The following is a 17,353-nucleotide window of genomic DNA, read 5'->3' on the forward strand; positions in this document are numbered from 1 at the left end:
AGTTCCCAATGTTGGCCCTAGTTATTGGTTGCGATTAGGAAGTGTTGTTTTCTGGACCATAGGCATTGCGTCGCTTCGTATGGCGGTGGAGGATCTTCTACACGCATTATGGGGAGAGGAAACGTAACCCATTCTTCGTTGATGACGCTACCGAGTTAAATTTCGACAGATTAGCATTTACACGAGATACTCTGCACAATTGAAGGATGTATTTCTCTTACTCTCAATTACCCCGTGTAAGTAAAACAGGAGAGTCTAAACCACTCTGACACCCCTCTTTTTTCCAATCCAATTTGAGGCACTATAACCTAACATTAGTGCTTCAAATCGGACTAAGGATAAAGAGAAGGACACATTCTCTGCCTTTTCCTAAAACAGTTAAAGGATTGACTATATTTGCATAGAAAATGGCTTACAGTGGTTAATCTCACTGGTGTTAGCTTGTGTGGTCTTATTTTTCTGAGATATTTGAGTTTGTAGTAAGGCTATTCAATTAGAACGAGCCGTACATCCCTACGACCTTTGTTGTACAATTGAAGAATGGTATAGAGCATTTTATTTCTCAGGTCTAACCTTGGACCCTTTTACTTCATCTCCAAGACATTTGTGACTTTGGTACATCATAGAGTTGAATCCTTACCATTGAGTTTGACGATAAAATGTGCCAAATCTATAAACTTCATGTAAAGTTAGCAATTCATTAAACAAGATCCAGAGAGGAACATGGCAACATTTCCTATGTAATACAGCTATACCTCATCATCTCTAAGGCTTGATTTTCACAGTTCAAACCTTCTCAACTGAGTGTGCTTGGTTTGAGTGTTCCAAATTTGAGACTGTATTATTTATCAATTAAATGAGTTAGGGCTATAGCCATATGAGAAAAAAATTTGATTACACACACACACTCTCAACTAAAAGTATTATTGTGTCTGTCACATACAGTACGAGAGTAATGCAGAGAGAGAGAAAAAAAAAATTCCTGAGCTTTGAAAAGTGAAAAAAAAAATTGACAGTCTAGTTTAGTTAGGAATATACTACAACCACACGTACTTTAACAGCAGGACATCATGAAGGTATGCAGTGAACCTTTTTAGTCAGATTATGATGTTGGGATACATATGGAGGGAGATAGCATCGAAAAAATGGATAATTGTGAAGAAGGAGGCATGTGAAAACGGACATGAGGAAAAGAGAAGCATTTTATTTAGTCAAGCAGGAAATTAAATTACATTAATGAACAGTCACTATCATAAACAACCCAGGAGACTCTTGAATCAAGAGTAATGAACCACTTCAAGTTTCAATCCAGATAAAGAATGCAAAGCTGAATAATGAAATTCAAAAGGTTGTCTAAAAGGGAAGACTCAACCAGACATAGATCCTTTTGTCAAATAGCCATTCAAGCGTCTTTTTAACCATATCTATCCCATCAAAGTCTATAATCTTTTTCTTTTCTAGAAATTATAATACTAACTATTTCTTTTTTTAGTTGAACATTTCCTACCCAGCCAACGGTACTCAAAAGAGTATTGACATTGATGATGAACACAAATTGCGTGTTTTCTACGAAAAGAGAATGGGCCAAGAAGTCGAAGGTGACTCAGTTGGTGATGAATTCAAAGGTTACATTTTCAAAATCACTGGTGGTAACGATAAGCAAGGTTTCCCAATGAAGCAAGGTGTCATGCACCCAACCAGAGTTAGATTGTTGTTAGCTGACGGTCACTCATGTTACAGACCAAGAAGAACTGGTGAACGTAAAAGAAAATCAGTCAGAGGATGTATTGTTGCTCAAGATTTGTCAGTCTTGTCTTTGGCTATTGTCAAACAAGGTGACAATGACATTGAAGGTTTGACTGACGCCACCGTTCCAAAGAGATTGGGACCAAAGAGAGCTAACCACATTAGAAAATTCTTTGGTTTGACTAAAGAAGATGACGTTAGAGACTATGTCGTTAGAAGAGAAATTGTTAAAGGTGACAAGACTTATACTAAAGCTCCAAAGATTCAAAGATTAGTCACCCCACAAACTTTGCAAAGAAAGAGAGCTTTGAAGGCCAAGAAGGTTAAGAATGCTCAACATCAAAGAGATGCTGCTGCTGAATACGCCCAATTGTTGGCCAAGAGATTGCATGAAAGAAAGGAAGAAAAGGTTCAAATTAGAAAGAAGAGAGCTGAATCTTTGAAAAACTAGAGTCTCTTTATCTTTGGCATGATTGATGCCATTGTATAAGTAAAGTCTATAAAGTCATTCTAGTTTTTCTTGTTTTACCTAATTTGTCAGGTGGTTTAAGTGTGTATAATATAAATTTCAAAATAGGGAGATTTACGTTACAAGCTGAAGTTGTAGATTATGTCACCTCTGGCAGAGCGGTAAGGTATAGTTTGGACGTTAAATCGTTCTTTGAATAAGAGGTGGGTGGAGCATATATGATATCTTGTTTTACAACATGGATCAAAATTGGATCTGTTTTTCCAGTCAGCCAATCTGCTGCTCAACACACAAAGTTTCTACAAATACGATTAAGAGTCCTACTCAAATAAAACCCAAGAACATTCTATTAATAAGTAAAAGATTATAAAACTCAAAAAAAAAAGGCAAACAAGAAAAAGATGAATGTAAATAAAATGAACAAAAACAAAAAGGAAAGTGAAAACATGTAAAGCAAATAATATAAACTAAATCCTTTATAGCGGACTCATTGGTTTCCTCATCTCTAATACGACTTGTCAATCATTCTCCGTTTTCTTCCTTATCTAGTAAGTTACTCCATATCTTCGTGAAGGGAGATTTATTGGAATACAACTGGTGGCATAACATCTTCATCCTTATTGGTTGTTGTATTCTTTTTATTCATTGCCAATGGTTCCATAGATATATTAGCATCAAATGCATTACCAATTTGGCCATTGAGGGGGTTGGCTTCTTGTTGCTTTTGTAACTCTTCAGTTCTATCTTGGCTTGGTCTTAAAGCACCAGAATTAGCAGCTGCTGTGGCAAGGTGTTGATTATATGTCATTACTTGGCTCAGTTTACCAGCACCAGAACCACCCACTTGAGCTAAATTATCAGTACTATTAGCCGTTTCAACCATTGGTGCTTCGTATGTGAAATGATCATTGATGGCAGTGTTTTCACCAACAAGATAGTTGTTGATCAATTCTGAACTCGAATTGTTGTGTGCGTTATTTGATGGTACACGTGGCTTGATAAACACTTTTCCTTGAGCTGCAGCTGCTTTACTTGGAAGTTTTTCGAAAAACACCGGGTTATTCAATTGTTTTGCCAATGTATCTAAATCAGTAGATGGCGCACGTGAATGTGGTGTACTATGGTTGTGAAGAAGTGATGTGTTTGAATCAGAAGAGCTATTCGTGTGTTTATGTTGGTTGCTATTATTATTATTTGTATTTTGATTATGGTTGTTGCTCTTTAGTATATTCAATGAACTATGAGCTGTTTGGTTGAGTAAGTCACTAAACGAATTGTGGGTGGAGTTTGGATGTGATGACAGTAAGTTTTGCTGTTGTTGTTGTGAGGACGATGGCTCCTGTGTGTTGAATGTAGGGATAAATGTGTCATAAAACGCGTAAACTGATGTCTTATTTGATGCTTGTCGTTGCGGTGGCGGAGGTGGTGGAACAGCACGTGTGTTAGTTTTCCGAGGCACACTTTGAAATTCATCAGGACTTCTATCATAAGCATTAGAAAATTCATCCAGTGTTTGGCTTAAAGAAAGAGATGACTGCGATCCTTGTTGATGATGGTTTTGTTGGTGTTGTTGCTGTGGTGGTGGTGCTGCTGCTGTTGAAGATGATGGCATATACTTCAAGTGTTGTCCATAAGGATGTTTCAGCAGTGGTCTAGTTAAAACCGGTTGTGGATGTTCTGGTTCTTGAGGTTGATTTAAATCAGATTCTAAACTACCATTTGATGAATCACTAGGTCCATTTAAAGCGACAACATGTTCCTTCAATTGTATTCCATCATCTACTTTTTCTCCCTTTTCGTATTGTTTATGTAGTTGTTCGTGAAACTGTTGGAAACTGCTATCATCATTTTGAATCTCTTGGTCTATATAGTCGTCATCAAGATCCTCCTTGCGTAACTGACGTTGATTCTTGTACCAAAAAATGAAAACAATCATGAGGATTATGAATGAAGGTACACCAACTGCTAGACCCACGGCCAAGCTTTGTCTATTAACCATGATTTAGAGAAATGTAGTTGTGAAAACAGTGTGGGGGTGATGAGAGCGTTGGAATGAAGATATATCTGCGCGTATAAAGTGTAACGTGTATGCCCTTTGCTGGTGTTGTGGGTGTTCGTGAGGCGTAGTCAGATTTGACAGCAATATAATATAATATTTCTCTAAGAAAAATCAAAAAAAAAATAATCAAAAAAATAGAATAAAAAAAAAGCGAGCGAATAAACAAGAAACAAGTGGTTGTTGTTAAGTTAAGTTGAGCTGTAGGTGTTAGGACCTATGTGGATGTTATTGAGGCGTGTGGTGTATGGTGTATGATGGTATATGTAGAAATATCTGGTGATTGCTCTAGAGAAGTAATTTTTTTATTGGCAGATTTTCTTTTCTTTTCTTTTCTGTCTCTTCTTCTTCTGTCTATGTGTCTGTCTGCCTCTTCTGTTCAGTTTGATTTTATTTTTTGATTTTCTTTGTCTATTGTTGTTTGTTGTGTGTCTCTCTATTGTTACAGTTCAAAAGTGTTTCTATAAAAAGACAAAAAGTAAAGGTCGTGTAAGAATGAGAAAATGATTTTCTATTATTAAATCTCCAATCCAAAAATAAAGTATGTACACGATACACGACTAAAATGCGAATAATGATGAAATCCAAAGTTGATTTTATTGACAGTAATGTAAAGCCTTGTTAAGCAACCTATGAGTAAAGGCTTAAAGAATATCGGTAATATATATCTCCTATTGGGGTACTAACAAAACTTAACTACAAAAATTATAGGGGCGAGAGATTCACTTCGGATCGTACCGGAAAAATACTCCCCCATTAATTTACCCGACATGGTTAAATTATACACACACATACACGTTACAAGAAAAAATACAAAACAATAGGGGTTTCATATACTATTCTTATACGAGAGACTGTCTTCCTTCTTGGCTTTTTCTTTCATCTATCTGACATAAGGTAAGAAATAAGGTGGGAGTAATGTTAAACCAACTACCACTAACCCTCAATATAACAGCTGCAATATTTGAGCAAATGTGCAGAGTAGAGTGTTAAACAAGGCTTTTTGTTTTTATCTTTATACTCATTGGTAGATTGGGTATGTAGTACTGTATATTGCTGCAACTGAAATTATCATACTGGGATACACTACTGCTCTCTTTGTATTCTTTGTTTTGTGTTTTGCGTAACCAATTACATATTGTGTATTGATATTATTATTGTTGTTAAATCTATATCCGATTGTACCTTAATAGAGTAGTGTATTAACCAATATTCCATTAGACAAAGAGAAAAATAAGCTACAATCAGTTGTCACTGAAGGAGTGTAGTAGTAAATGGGTTACAAGCTTTGCATCAATGTCTCAGTTGTAGTAATCATAAGATTTCAATATAAGGAAACTGGAAATAAGCGACATAATCTTTAACTGGTAGTCCTGGCGAAGGCTCTAATCTCAATATTGCAATCTCTTGCTTGCATCAAGACGGTCGAAGTCCACACGTTGGTAGCAATTAACCGAGCAATGGAACGCCAGTTGAAAACATCCTTAGTTGAGGTGTAAAGATAGGGTGTGCGAGCTTCAAGATCACCCTTGAAATACTGTCTAGCCATCATCTTTGAATTGTGTTTGAATGTTGAAAACCTTCCTGACGATATGTGGATCTTCTGAACCATTGGTGACCTGATCTACATCAATGTTGTTGTGTCGAATATCCTTCATGGGCCCAATACCATCATTATCTAACCTCATATCTTTTAAGAAGACATTAATATCCTTCCGGATAGAGGCATCCAAAAGGAGACTATCTGATCCAAAGTTAATAGAATCATAATAGGCTGATAGTTGGTTCCATTTTCCTTTCAAGTTTCTCAGCTGCAGCGTCTGTTTCATCGTCAGATTGAGATTACACTGTTTGCGTTTTGCTTTGTCTCAATTCATTGCTAGCCGATTCTAAATGCTTAATTTCTGATTTAAGACGTGCTTCAATACTGGCTTCATTATTTCCAATTTCAGCGCAATCTTCATCATTAACATTCTGATTAAGTTTTGAAACATTGGCAAATCCTTTAGTTTCGTGTTGATCAGTTTGTTGGATCTCAACTTTTTCTTTTACTTGAGTGGATCCAACATCACCAGCTTGCTTGCTATATTCAGCACACTTGGATTGCAAAACTGAAGCAACATCTTGCATTGCTTCTAAAACTACCTGTTTGATATCTTGTTGGTTAAATGCGTCAAACTTTTCATCAATTTGTTTCAAAAGTTGGCTTCTCATTTGGTTCATTGTCAGCATTAACAATTGGTTGAATTCTCGTTTCCAATTATCTAAAGGGTTGGAAGTTTCAGTGTCGTTGGTAGACATATTGGAGGAACAGATTTAGATTTTGGTGATTATTTAAGGGCTTGATTTACAAATTATTTGATAGCTTGTGGTGATAACTGTGTTAGTTCTTATCTTGTTTCGACTGATAAAGAAATCTCAGTAGCTGGTAGTTATGGGTTGAACACTTATAATCTCGAAATTATATAACAGATAGTAGAGATGACTTTATTGGTCGAAAATAAAATGAAATGTAAATTTAAAGAAACATATTCGAAAGGTATTTTAAAAAGTTCATGACGATATGAAAGTAATTTGTAAAAGTCTAATACTTCCTTTCAATCAAGGGGGTGGTAAAGCTAAAATCAACAAAAGACACATGCACACAAAATGTAAGACCATCGTATTGGAGTGTGGAGAGAAAGAAAGTGTGTTGGACCACCTTCCTTGTAGTTTTATCATATCTCACTTTACCCTGTCTTGATCCTCACGAGACGAAGCAAAAGATTGACTTTTACTTAATCACTTTTTTGCCTACTTTGTCCTCGCAGGGCACCCGTCTACACTTTACTATCACACGCATTTATACTATTCAGCTATATCTATTTACAAGTCAAACGGTAGTCCTCTTTTACAAATCAAATTCAAATTCCGGATCATCCATCAAATTATACTCAACTTTAGCATCCTTAGTATCCACTTCTAAAGCAAATTTGTGTACTTGAAATGGATGTAATTTCGATTCTCTTGATGCATTCAAAAGTACCCATGCCTTTTGTTCATTTCCCTTGACTTTAAATTTAACGTCAATCACACCTTGCACTGTATTCAATTTACCCCAGATCCATGGCCAACTACTTGCAAACTCAATATCCTTACCCAAAGCATCTTGTGCAATAGTCGACCGACGTAAGAAGTATAATGAAGAATTGATGATTGGTGAAGACGATTTTTCATAATTGAAAATGACGGCACATGTGACTACCAACGCAATCGAGTAAAAGACAAAATACCGTCTGTTTTCATCACGTTTGACAAACGGGTCAGGAAGCTCGCGGTCTATGGTAACTGGTGGTTTGTATATAGGTTTGATTTTGCTAGATTGTGTAGCCTGTTGTGGCGATTTCCGTATCTCTTGCAAAAGAAGACTTGGCCGATTGAGCGACCTGACAAACGAAGTGCTTTTAAATACAGACCCAAGTCTGTTGATGCCGACTGTCCTAGATATCATTACCTGTTTCAAACTCTTCTCCGTTGCAAACTCTGCTGACTTTTCCTGAAAAAAAAAATAATCAAAACCTCTCGCAGGAGATTAAAACTTGTACACGTCTTTGCCAGATGATCTCTACGGCCTTGACCACACTTAACTTTAAACTCTTATACAATGGACATTATACGAGGTGCTTGCTCAAAAGATAAAGTAGGTGGGATGGTCTACATACGGGAAGATATCGTCCCATCGATGCTAGAATGGAAAGCCATCGAAGATGAGAAGAATACGGTAGCAATACCATTGAATAAACTTGTGGCTCTACGAGCTTCAAAGGAATCTTCGCCCAAAATGACATTGCAGATTAGCTACAAGCTGGACGACCAAGAAGAATCCACAAAGATGAGTCTTCATTTTAATAACCGCCCCACCATGAATAATATCAAGGATGCATTACAGACAATTGTGGCTCGATCAAGGACCAGAGTTGAAGGTTCATCAACACCTACTCCCCAGGCTGATGCATCGAGTCGACAAGGATCCTCCACCGGTACTCCAGGCGCAACTGAATCAGGTACGCCTACTCCTGGAGCCTCATCTATTTCGGGCGCATTCAATTTATCGCAGAATCAATTAACCGATGCCAGCTTATTAAAAAATTTTGACCTACAACAAAAGCTTTTGCTAGAGGATAAGAACTTGAGAAACACCTTCACTAAATCAGTTATGCAGTTTAAATTATCACCATCAATGTTTTGGTCAAGTCGAATAAACCAATTACGTACATTTGCATTGACCATATCCCAGCATCGCGGACCATACAATGTATTAAGCACAATCAAGCCCGTGGCGACTTCTGACAACCAAGTGAATGTTAATGTAACACGTGACACCATTAATGAAATATTTGACATCTATCCTATTATAAAAAAAGCATTCACCGATTTGGTACCGCAAAAGCTACTGGAAGGGGAGTTTTGGTCGCGATTTTTCAATTCCAAGTTGTTTCGAAGGTTGCGAGGAGATAAGATTGGGCTATACAGTGGGAGAGGGGATGTTATTTTGGACAAATATTTATATATTGACGAAGCTAGTATAAAGGCTGATGAGGTTGAGAAGAAGCAAGAGGGCGAGGAGGAAAACTCGCCAAAGAGGCAGAAAGTTGCCAACGAAGAGCAAACAACAAGCCTGAGCAGTTTTTTAAATGAGCCACCAGTGAGCAAGTTTCTTGATTTATTTGGTAACGAGCAAGACAATTCGCAAAAGTTGGGAAACCGACCAGACATGACAATGAGATACGAAGATGACGCAACCAAAGCACTAAACTTGAAGTCTAGATCCAACAAGGAAAATGAAATGATTATTTTGATGAAGAATATGAACAAGTTATCCTCAAAGATGATGAGCATGAGTGCAACTGAAAATCCTTCTAAACCAGAAAATACCATTGATGGTTTGTCGGCTCCTGAAGTCAATGAATACGAAGAGGAATTGGATTTGCATGACTTGAACGTGGTTAAAGACACCCTGTATGTGAAGTTGAGTATCAACACCAATAATATCAGGGATCGTACAGCTGATGTCGATGAAATTAACAACAATGATGTTGAAATGAATGGTGCTGATTTAGTCAGCTACTTGCAAAATCAAATTTCAAAAGACTCAATAATAGATCTATCAGATACATTCAAGGGTAAGGAGGAAGATATTGCCAAAACGTCAACTGAAATATCTCAACTTGTTAGGCACAATTTCAAGACGTTTAAGCTGATGAACAAGGAAGACTCGACGTCATTGCTAAGACCACACAATATCGTTCCCGAATCAATGTACCAAGAGATAATCACTTACAACATCACCATTGTTGAATTCTTGTCTCATTTTTGGAAATTGTTTTTGAATGGCAACAACGCAACTCAGTTGAAGAAGATATTCACCAGTTTGAAAAATTGTCAAAATTCCTTGACTGAGTTTAAGAGTAAAAGCTTGCATCAATTGGATGTAATTGATATAGTGGCCCTGAATGAAAAATTAAAGGAGAAAATCCACAAGGATTTTGATGCATGCTTGGAACCGATGGAGGTTAGTTTGAGCACTGCATTGAAAAAGTACATTGGGGCAGTCAAGAACTCAAGTACAAAAGAGCAAAATGGTGCAGAATCTTGAATATAGTTGGGTATATAAATTCATTTGTATACAATAAGAAAGCTTCATTTACGTCATTAATAAAGGAGAGGGTATAAAAACTATAATTCACAACTCAATCCAATCCACTCATATGGATCAAAAGTTTCAGTAGTATTGATGGAAAATAGCAGTAAATCGGGAATCAACTGACAAACAAATAATGAATGCATAAATTGTAAGACCTGCTTCACTTGTAAAGTATCACTTCGTTTGAGCAAAATATTCACATTCAGTAAATTCAAATCATCGATTATAAAATCAATCAACTCAACAATCACATCCCGATCTCTCACCATATTTAGCATCTTTTCGTCAATCAAAAACGACATGGTCAGGTCATGCATTATTGCATATAGTTGCACTTGTTGATGAGTCAGCTCTATAATGAGACATTTGTGGCGATTTTGACAATATGGGGGGATTGCGAAGTCAAAGACACCACTTGATGCCTGTGTTGAGTGGGGTTGAGCAGTTTGATGATTCAGTAAACGATGAAGATGATGGTGCAGATTCAAGATTCATATTCGATGGTGGTTTTAGAAAACGTATTCTGATATCAGGGAGATAAGATTGGCGAAAGTGGTGACTTTGAGGCAAAAGAAAAGAAAAATAAACTAGCAAAGCTGAAGAAAAACAGGTTGGGGGGATCAAGAAAAGTAGGATGAACAGAATTGTCCAAATGGTTTCTTTTGATGTTGAATACTTACGTTACTTACTGATTTTTGTTCTTTATGGTACGCGCATGTCCAGAACTGCCTAATTGAGAATTATAAGACATCAGATGCGTTGGCTATTTCCGTATTCAACTTTAAGCCGCACTTAAAGTTTTCGTTTCTTTTTCTTCTCTTTTGTTAAGTCTGCACGTGACTTATCATCTGTGAAACCCATTTTTTTTTTTGATCCTTTGAGATGGGGAATTAGTGAAGTAAGAAGAGTAAACTTAATTAGACCCTCAGAAATACTTGAACAATGGCGAAAAAGAGTACGTATTGCACGTAATGCAATAATCGAAGCTGCGAAAATACTAACTATTGCCCCCCTTCTTCATTTAGTTTCTAAAAGAAGTAGAGCAGCAAGAAGAGGTGAAGTAACCGATGATGCCAATGCACCAATAATCGCCACATCAACCAAAGAATCACATGAAAATGACGGTGTTCGTAAATCAATAATCAGGACACAGATCAAGAACGAAACATTGCTCAATAAAAAAATCGAAGCTTCACGTATCCGGAAACAACAACAACTGGATCAGAAAAAGAAATCATCGTCTCTAAAACATAAAGTTGATCGTAGTGATAAGCTACAGGGCATTTTAGCATCCAAGATCGATGCAAGTATAGCGAGAGCAAAGTATGTGCAAAATGCTAGGAAATCAAACTGGGATAAGACAAATTCAAATATTGAAATTCGAAATCACATGATCGAAAAAGAAGCAAGTGGTGAAGGCAAAGAATTGACTCAAGAGGAGATAGATAGAATGGAAGAGGATGAGTACGTGAGAAATTTCTATGAAAATGATGATGATGTTAAAGTTGACGACAAAGAAAAAGGTGGTGACAGTGATGAAGGTGATGAAAAGAAGGCGTTGGCGAATAACAAGTTTGCATTGTTGGATGAAATTGAAGCTTAGAATCAACCAAAGATCAATCTACATTTACGATACGCAGCTCTTTCCACAGCCGCACTTTGAATTAAAAAAAAGACGGTATAAAAACGGTGAATTCTCAACTACAGTAACTTTCAACTATGTATTTAGCTTCTAATTGACTTAAATATGTGATGTATATCCTGTCTTCCAACATGGTAATCCAATTCCCTATCAAACTGTTGACGTAAAATCTTTCCTAATCTCGTAAAGTAATCGATAAACAACGTTTCTAAATCACTCCATAATTTATCAATCAAATCACGTGTGAACAAATTGTCATTGCCACTGCGGCCACCGCCAGTTGATTGATCATAAGCTTTACGAAACTGCTTTTCAAATGACTCGTGAATCAATTCCACCTTATACTTGATGTCGTCTTCACTGAACTGGGTCAAAAGGGACTTGGCGAGTTTCTTTTGCTGGTGATGATGATGTTGCTGTTTAATGGAATGTGATCCCAGTGTCAGCTGATGAGAAGAGGAAATAGTGGCAGATTTCTCACAATCTTCAATAAAATCAACCAACTTTCCAATAGATTTATGCACTTGTTTTGCAAAATAAGCATCTTCAATTTGCTTAAAGTTTTGAGTCAATTTTTCCAGCAATTTCTTGGTAGAACTATTGCCTGCACTAATATCATTAAGCTGTTGTAAAATGTAAAACACATTTTCCAAAATGGCCACATTCTTATATTCTCTTTCTTTATCATCAAAGCCACCACTATTCACCAATGGATCTTGTCTTGAAAACAAACTAATCAATGCATCTGTCAATTGTATATATGCCTTATCAATCATGTTTCGAACCTTGGTTCCTTTGATGTCACGACCACCAATTGATGTCTCCGTGATTAAAAGAATATAGTTAACTTGCTTCACGGATGAAAGTATACCGCTATTAGGAACAATGGTTGAATTGTTAATTGATTCAAGTTGTGCTTCAACAAACTTGCGCCATTGATTCTGATACTTGTCGCTGACCAATTGAAGGAAATTATAAATCAAAAAGTCTTGATTAATTACAGATTCTTGAATCGATTTCAGCACGTCTTCGATATGTAGCAAAATAACGGGAATGTTGATATCAATAGGATTGACATTTTTAACAAAACTGGTGATAAACCGACCTAAGACTTCATCAAGGTTCTTAATCACATCATTAGAAACAGAATAATTGTTTCTGTTGTCGGTAAAGTCAAGGTTTGCAAAATAAGCAGGATCAGCAAATTCTTCTCTAGTAGCAAATGGGCTGGCTTGTAAAAACTCGGAAAATTCGAGAGTATTTGCATCATAGTGAAAAAACAAAACAATGAAAAATTGGAAAATCATAACAATGACTTTTGATTCTTCAAGTAAGCCAATAACTGACTTGGAATCCTCCAATTCTCCACTTGCTGATCCCTTACCAATAATGTGTCTCTTTATTGACTCCAATTGTTCCCGCTTTTCAGCATCGAGCTCGCGGTTATTAACCCCATTGTTGAACCTACCACCCTTTCTTGAGAACCTCAGAGATCTTCCTTTTCTTAACGGAGCAAAATCATCGTCGTCATCTTCATATTCATCATTATCAAAGTCATCATCGAGGGAAGGAGATAATGATCGTCTTGTCAGTCTTCGGCTTGTCGACAGAATGGGTGGTACCTCACTATAAGAAGGCTCAGAGCTCGAATGCAGCACTTTTTGAGCAGCTTTCAACTTTTTCGACTTGGCACTCAACATCTTCTCCAAAATTCTTGAAAATGTTTGGTTGAAAAGCTTATTAATCTCGTTGAAATACTCCGTACCAATCTCCTTCACGTAATAGGTAATCCCGCTATAAACGAGAAGTTGAGACAAACTTGAAGATATAGTGTTTGGACCAATATTCTCAATACCTCCAATCATTTCTTTGCCAATGCCATCAATTTTCCTCTTCATGAATTCAAAGAAATGTCTCACAAATCTAGAGCTGACACTCTCGTATTTACTCCTGTATTGTTGTAATGCTTTCAATGAACTCAAGTCTTGGCCATCATTCGCATGGGACGAATCCGATCTAATAGTTATCAAACCATTGTACAAGTTCAACAATTTTGACTCCAAAATACCAATCTTGCTGAAAGTTTCAAAACTTTTGAATTCACCAATTGCATGCAAGTCATCAGCACTGACAGATACCTTTGACAAAATTCCATTCAAGTCATCGTATAGTAACTTTTTATTGACAAACTTCAACTGTAACCCCTTTGAGTCCTTATCAATAACACTCACATCTGCATTCAACATTTTGAAATTAATGTCCATCTTTTGGAAAATTTGAAGCATATGTTCGACTTCACTCGAGGCAACACCTATATCGTTTGCAGAAGAGTTGGATAAATCAATATCAACTAATTTCTTAACTGTTTCTTGCTTAGTCTTGTTTAGCTCTTTAGTTAAACTTTTCACAAGCGTATCAGCGTCCATCTTCGAGCTCCAGTTCAACTCCTTCAACAATTCTTCTGCCTCTGCATCTTTTTCAAATTCAGGCAAGTAACTATCAGCTGATGGCTCGGGTGTCGGAGTTGGAGTTGGAGTCTTTTTAGAGATATTCAAACCTGGTTCAAATGACTCCTCCAAAAGGCTATGGGTATCTTCTTCCAAGGTAGTGTCCGCATTTTCTGCAGGAGGAATTTTACTGCCCGATTGGAATTCTCTGACAGGTTCATCATTCAAATCAACTTGGTCGTTGAAATCAAACGAGTCGTCATGGGCTCCAGTAATATGGGAGTCCAACATACCCTCCAACTCTCGCATATGTTCATCTACGTTATTGTTGCCTTCTATCTTGGTAGATTCTTCAATAAACATTGATGAGTTGGGAGATTTCTCGTTCTTTCGATCACTTTGACCCCAAGAAGAGCCTTCCTGCAGACGCTGCTGTTGATGGTCATAAACGTTTCCCTGCTCTGTCACCAGCGGCCGCTTTTGAGATGAGGCACCTGCAACACGCTCGCTCAGATCGTTCACTTTTGCCCCGGGTATAGAATTCTGCTTTTTGTGGAACTTTGGAATAGATGAGGACGATCCCTTTCGATTACTCACCTGCTCGACTGAAGGAAACGCTTCAGTCAATTTTTGACCAGCCAATTCAGGATTAGATTGATGTTCCCCCACCGATTCAAGAGGCTCGAGCATGCTTTTCACAGTGCCTTGCTTAATCGATTTCATATTTTTATAGGGGGACATATTGCTTTCTGTACCACCAGTAGTGGACTTACCTTGCTGATCTTCCTTTATGTCATTACCACCAAATACAAAACTATGAGAATCACTGCTCAATACGCTTCGGGAATCTTCATTTCCGAGCTTCTTCTGTGCATATGGGTGCGGCATGCGCTTTCCATCGGAAACAGCATTTTGTGTGTTATCACTCATTGTAGAAGGATCGACTTTGGTCAGGTAATAGCTTTCATCCCTGGGTGCTGTCTGGTCAGTACTTTCACTCCTATTAGTCAACTGACTGAAACTTTGTTGTCTAGAATCCGTCTCTCTTTTAGTGGCGTATGGTGATGATTTTTGACTTGGTGCAAGAGTGGATTGTGATTGATTGAAAGGTTCATCAAGTTGTTGACCTTTTGACTCATTGAGGGGTTTTGAATGATCCGCAAACGGGGTTTCCCTTTGCATGACCTGCATGGGTTTTTTTGGCAATTGACCATTGACAGTGAAATCCAAACCTTTATACATTCCACCACTAAGAGTTTTCTTGTGCGTTGGATTATATTTCGTTGCTGGAGATGCTTCGTTTCCCACCTTTTGGTTTTCACGATGGGATGATTTGTCCAGTGAAAAAAATGACGGTTTGGGGATAATCTTCTGTCTCAAGGATTTCGACACATTTGTAGGCTCCGGCTTCGGAGATGCACGTTGATTCTGTACTGGTTGTTGCTTTGGGATCGGCTGAAATGTGGGAGTTGAAAGTTGAGTTGGTGATTTAGGTACAGCTGGTAACATAAGCCCATCCAACGTAAATCCATCCAATTTGGGATAGTGTCCAGCTGCAATTCCATAATGTTGACACAAGTACCGGCAGAATTTCCAAATCCTCGACTCTTCTTCATCACATTTCCAGTAGTAATCTTTCGTTATGTTTAAAATCATCCCGTCTGACCCCACTTTTCTGATAAGCAGTAACTCTGATAAATCCCAAGTTCTTCCAATTTGGAAAGCCTGTCTCTCCTCCAGAAACTTTCCTTTTTGTAATAACATTCTCCCAGAGTATTTCTTACATAGCACCAATATTCTACTCTTTGGTGGGCCAGGGTCAATATTTGGCGGCGGAGGATGACTGGAAAAATGAGGAAATTCTTGCACGCTTATGTGAGAGATGTATGAAATCTCATGAACCTTTTTCCCATTGCTTTGTATAATTTTGCCATAACAATCTGAAGTGATTTTATCCGAAATTTGCTTTCTTTGTTGTTCAGAATTGGAGTGACCGCTCGCTTGGCTTGGAGAACCAAGGGTGGGCAGTCCTCCCAGATAGCTATCACGACCAATCGAATTGAATGACATCCTCATAGGAGAAGTTGGATCCAATGGAGCATTTGGCGTCTGCGAGTGTGTAGACATATTATGGGGTGTGTAGGGGCTTTGTTGTTGCTGTTGAGGTGGCGGTGGCGGTGGTATATGCGAATACTGTTGAGGTGGCTGACGTTGAGACAAGTGTTGATATTCAGCAGCCTGTTGCTGTTTCAGTTTAGATTTACCTGGACTGTGGAACATGATCAATTGTCCATTATATATTGCACCTGTCTTTAAACTCAAACTGTTACGTCGAACTCTAATTCAAAGGTTGCCTAATAATAATTTTTTTTCTCCCTCTTTTTGGTTTACGTAGTCTCAAAGTATTGTTCAATACCTTCAACATCTAGTTGAGAACAACTAGTCGCAGTCAAGCTAGGAATAATATGTATGGTTTATATACTATATCTGAAAGACATACTTCAAGCTAGGTGATTATATTGTTATTGCTGGACCATCAAAGCTGGTACTTGCGGCTATTAATAAAAGAGCGCGAGGTGTGTATGAGAGAGAGAGCGTGCGTGTGGGGTGGAGTTAGCAGCACAAGCAGAGAGTGAACCAGCTGATACAAGAATGAAGCAGTATATATGAGGGCAATATGTACCAATTTAAATGAAGGCTTGCCTGTTACTGATGAAAAGTTACGAGACGATTTTCAAACCAGTTGATTTGTATTATGTATGGCAATGACGTGGCTGCGAGAGATTTATCACAACAATTATGGAGTATGCCCTCACAAGGGAAATGCAATAGCAAACTAGGACTAGTTTATTATGCCATGAAGAAAACGGACCTTAGGATAGATAAATCCTTGATATCACTTGAATCCCTAGAGATAAGCAAATATCTAGCTAGCCTATGAAATGGCTAGGGTGAGAACTATCCTTGACATGAATTTGCTGGTCGCCTTATCATGCTTGCAGTGGTGGGGGAAAAAGTGACCAACAAAGTGCACGAGAAAAAGGATTAAAAAGACTGTCTATTTGTTTCTCGAACAAATCTTATTTAGCATGCCTTCAGCTAGCTAAAAGAAAGAACTACCCCAAGCTCTTGATAGAAGCTTTGCTATGTTAGTGACATTCACAGCCTTAAACGTATGGTATAATCCTAAACTACACTGGGTCTTTTTATTGTAAGAGATGGAATGTAATCTAAGAGGATGTAGTCTAAATGCAAGTGACAGGAGTGATTTAACACAGTTTGAACCTATAAACTGGATGAATTGCGTGGA

The 17,353-nt window shown here is 37.7% G+C and overlaps 8 protein-coding genes across 8 annotated transcripts; 3 read left to right on the forward strand and 5 right to left on the reverse strand. All coding sequences in view use genetic code 12, as the record gives it.

Moving 5' to 3' along the window:
• Positions 1-1,070: 1,070 nt before the first annotated feature.
• RPS6A (40S ribosomal protein eS6) lies at positions 1,071-2,197 on the forward strand (the record flags this gene model as incomplete). The annotated part of the gene is made up of 2 exons (XM_051816914.1): positions 1,071-1,076; positions 1,493-2,197. The coding sequence occupies 2 exons, from the start codon at positions 1,071-1,073 to the stop codon at positions 2,195-2,197; spliced, it is 711 nt and encodes a 236-aa protein (XP_051669779.1).
• Positions 2,198-2,795: 598 nt separating this feature from the next.
• CANMA_004620 (uncharacterized protein) lies at positions 2,796-4,214 on the reverse strand (the record flags this gene model as incomplete). Its single annotated transcript, XM_051816915.1, has 1 exon — positions 2,796-4,214. The coding sequence occupies one exon, from the start codon at positions 4,212-4,214 to the stop codon at positions 2,796-2,798; it is 1,419 nt and encodes a 472-aa protein (XP_051669780.1).
• Positions 4,215-6,113: 1,899 nt separating this feature from the next.
• Positions 6,114-6,572, reverse strand: CANMA_004621 (uncharacterized protein; the record flags this gene model as incomplete). The annotated part of the gene is made up of 1 exon (XM_051816916.1): positions 6,114-6,572. One exon carries the CDS (start codon positions 6,570-6,572, stop codon positions 6,114-6,116), a length of 459 nt encoding a protein of 152 aa, XP_051669781.1.
• A 589-nt stretch (positions 6,573-7,161) lies between these two features.
• Positions 7,162-7,761, reverse strand: CANMA_004622 (uncharacterized protein; the record flags this gene model as incomplete). The annotated part of the gene is made up of 1 exon (XM_051816917.1): positions 7,162-7,761. The coding sequence occupies one exon, from the start codon at positions 7,759-7,761 to the stop codon at positions 7,162-7,164; it is 600 nt and encodes a 199-aa protein (XP_051669782.1).
• A 153-nt stretch (positions 7,762-7,914) lies between these two features.
• CANMA_004623 (TFIIH/NER complex subunit) lies at positions 7,915-9,906 on the forward strand (the record flags this gene model as incomplete). The annotated part of the gene is made up of 1 exon (XM_051816919.1): positions 7,915-9,906. One exon carries the CDS (start codon positions 7,915-7,917, stop codon positions 9,904-9,906), a length of 1,992 nt encoding a protein of 663 aa, XP_051669783.1.
• Positions 9,907-9,986: 80 nt separating this feature from the next.
• On the reverse strand, positions 9,987-10,271 carry CANMA_004624 (uncharacterized protein; the record flags this gene model as incomplete). The annotated part of the gene is made up of 1 exon (XM_051816920.1): positions 9,987-10,271. The coding sequence occupies one exon, from the start codon at positions 10,269-10,271 to the stop codon at positions 9,987-9,989; it is 285 nt and encodes a 94-aa protein (XP_051669784.1).
• A 68-nt stretch (positions 10,272-10,339) lies between these two features.
• ECM1 (Ecm1p) lies at positions 10,340-11,557 on the forward strand (the record flags this gene model as incomplete). The annotated part of the gene is made up of 2 exons (XM_051816921.1): positions 10,340-10,472; positions 10,980-11,557. 2 exons carry the CDS (start codon positions 10,340-10,342, stop codon positions 11,555-11,557), a joined length of 711 nt encoding a protein of 236 aa, XP_051669785.1.
• A 122-nt stretch (positions 11,558-11,679) lies between these two features.
• SEC3 (GTP-Rho binding exocyst subunit) lies at positions 11,680-16,323 on the reverse strand (the record flags this gene model as incomplete). Its single annotated transcript, XM_051816922.1, has 1 exon — positions 11,680-16,323. One exon carries the CDS (start codon positions 16,321-16,323, stop codon positions 11,680-11,682), a length of 4,644 nt encoding a protein of 1,547 aa, XP_051669786.1.
• Between the last annotated feature and the right edge of the window lie 1,030 nt (positions 16,324-17,353).

Source organism: Candida margitis (assembly GCF_024628925.1).
Source record: "Candida margitis strain CBS 14175 chromosome Unknown scaffold102, whole genome shotgun sequence".
Taxonomy (NCBI): domain Eukaryota; kingdom Fungi; phylum Ascomycota; class Pichiomycetes; order Serinales; family Debaryomycetaceae; genus Lodderomyces; species Lodderomyces margitis.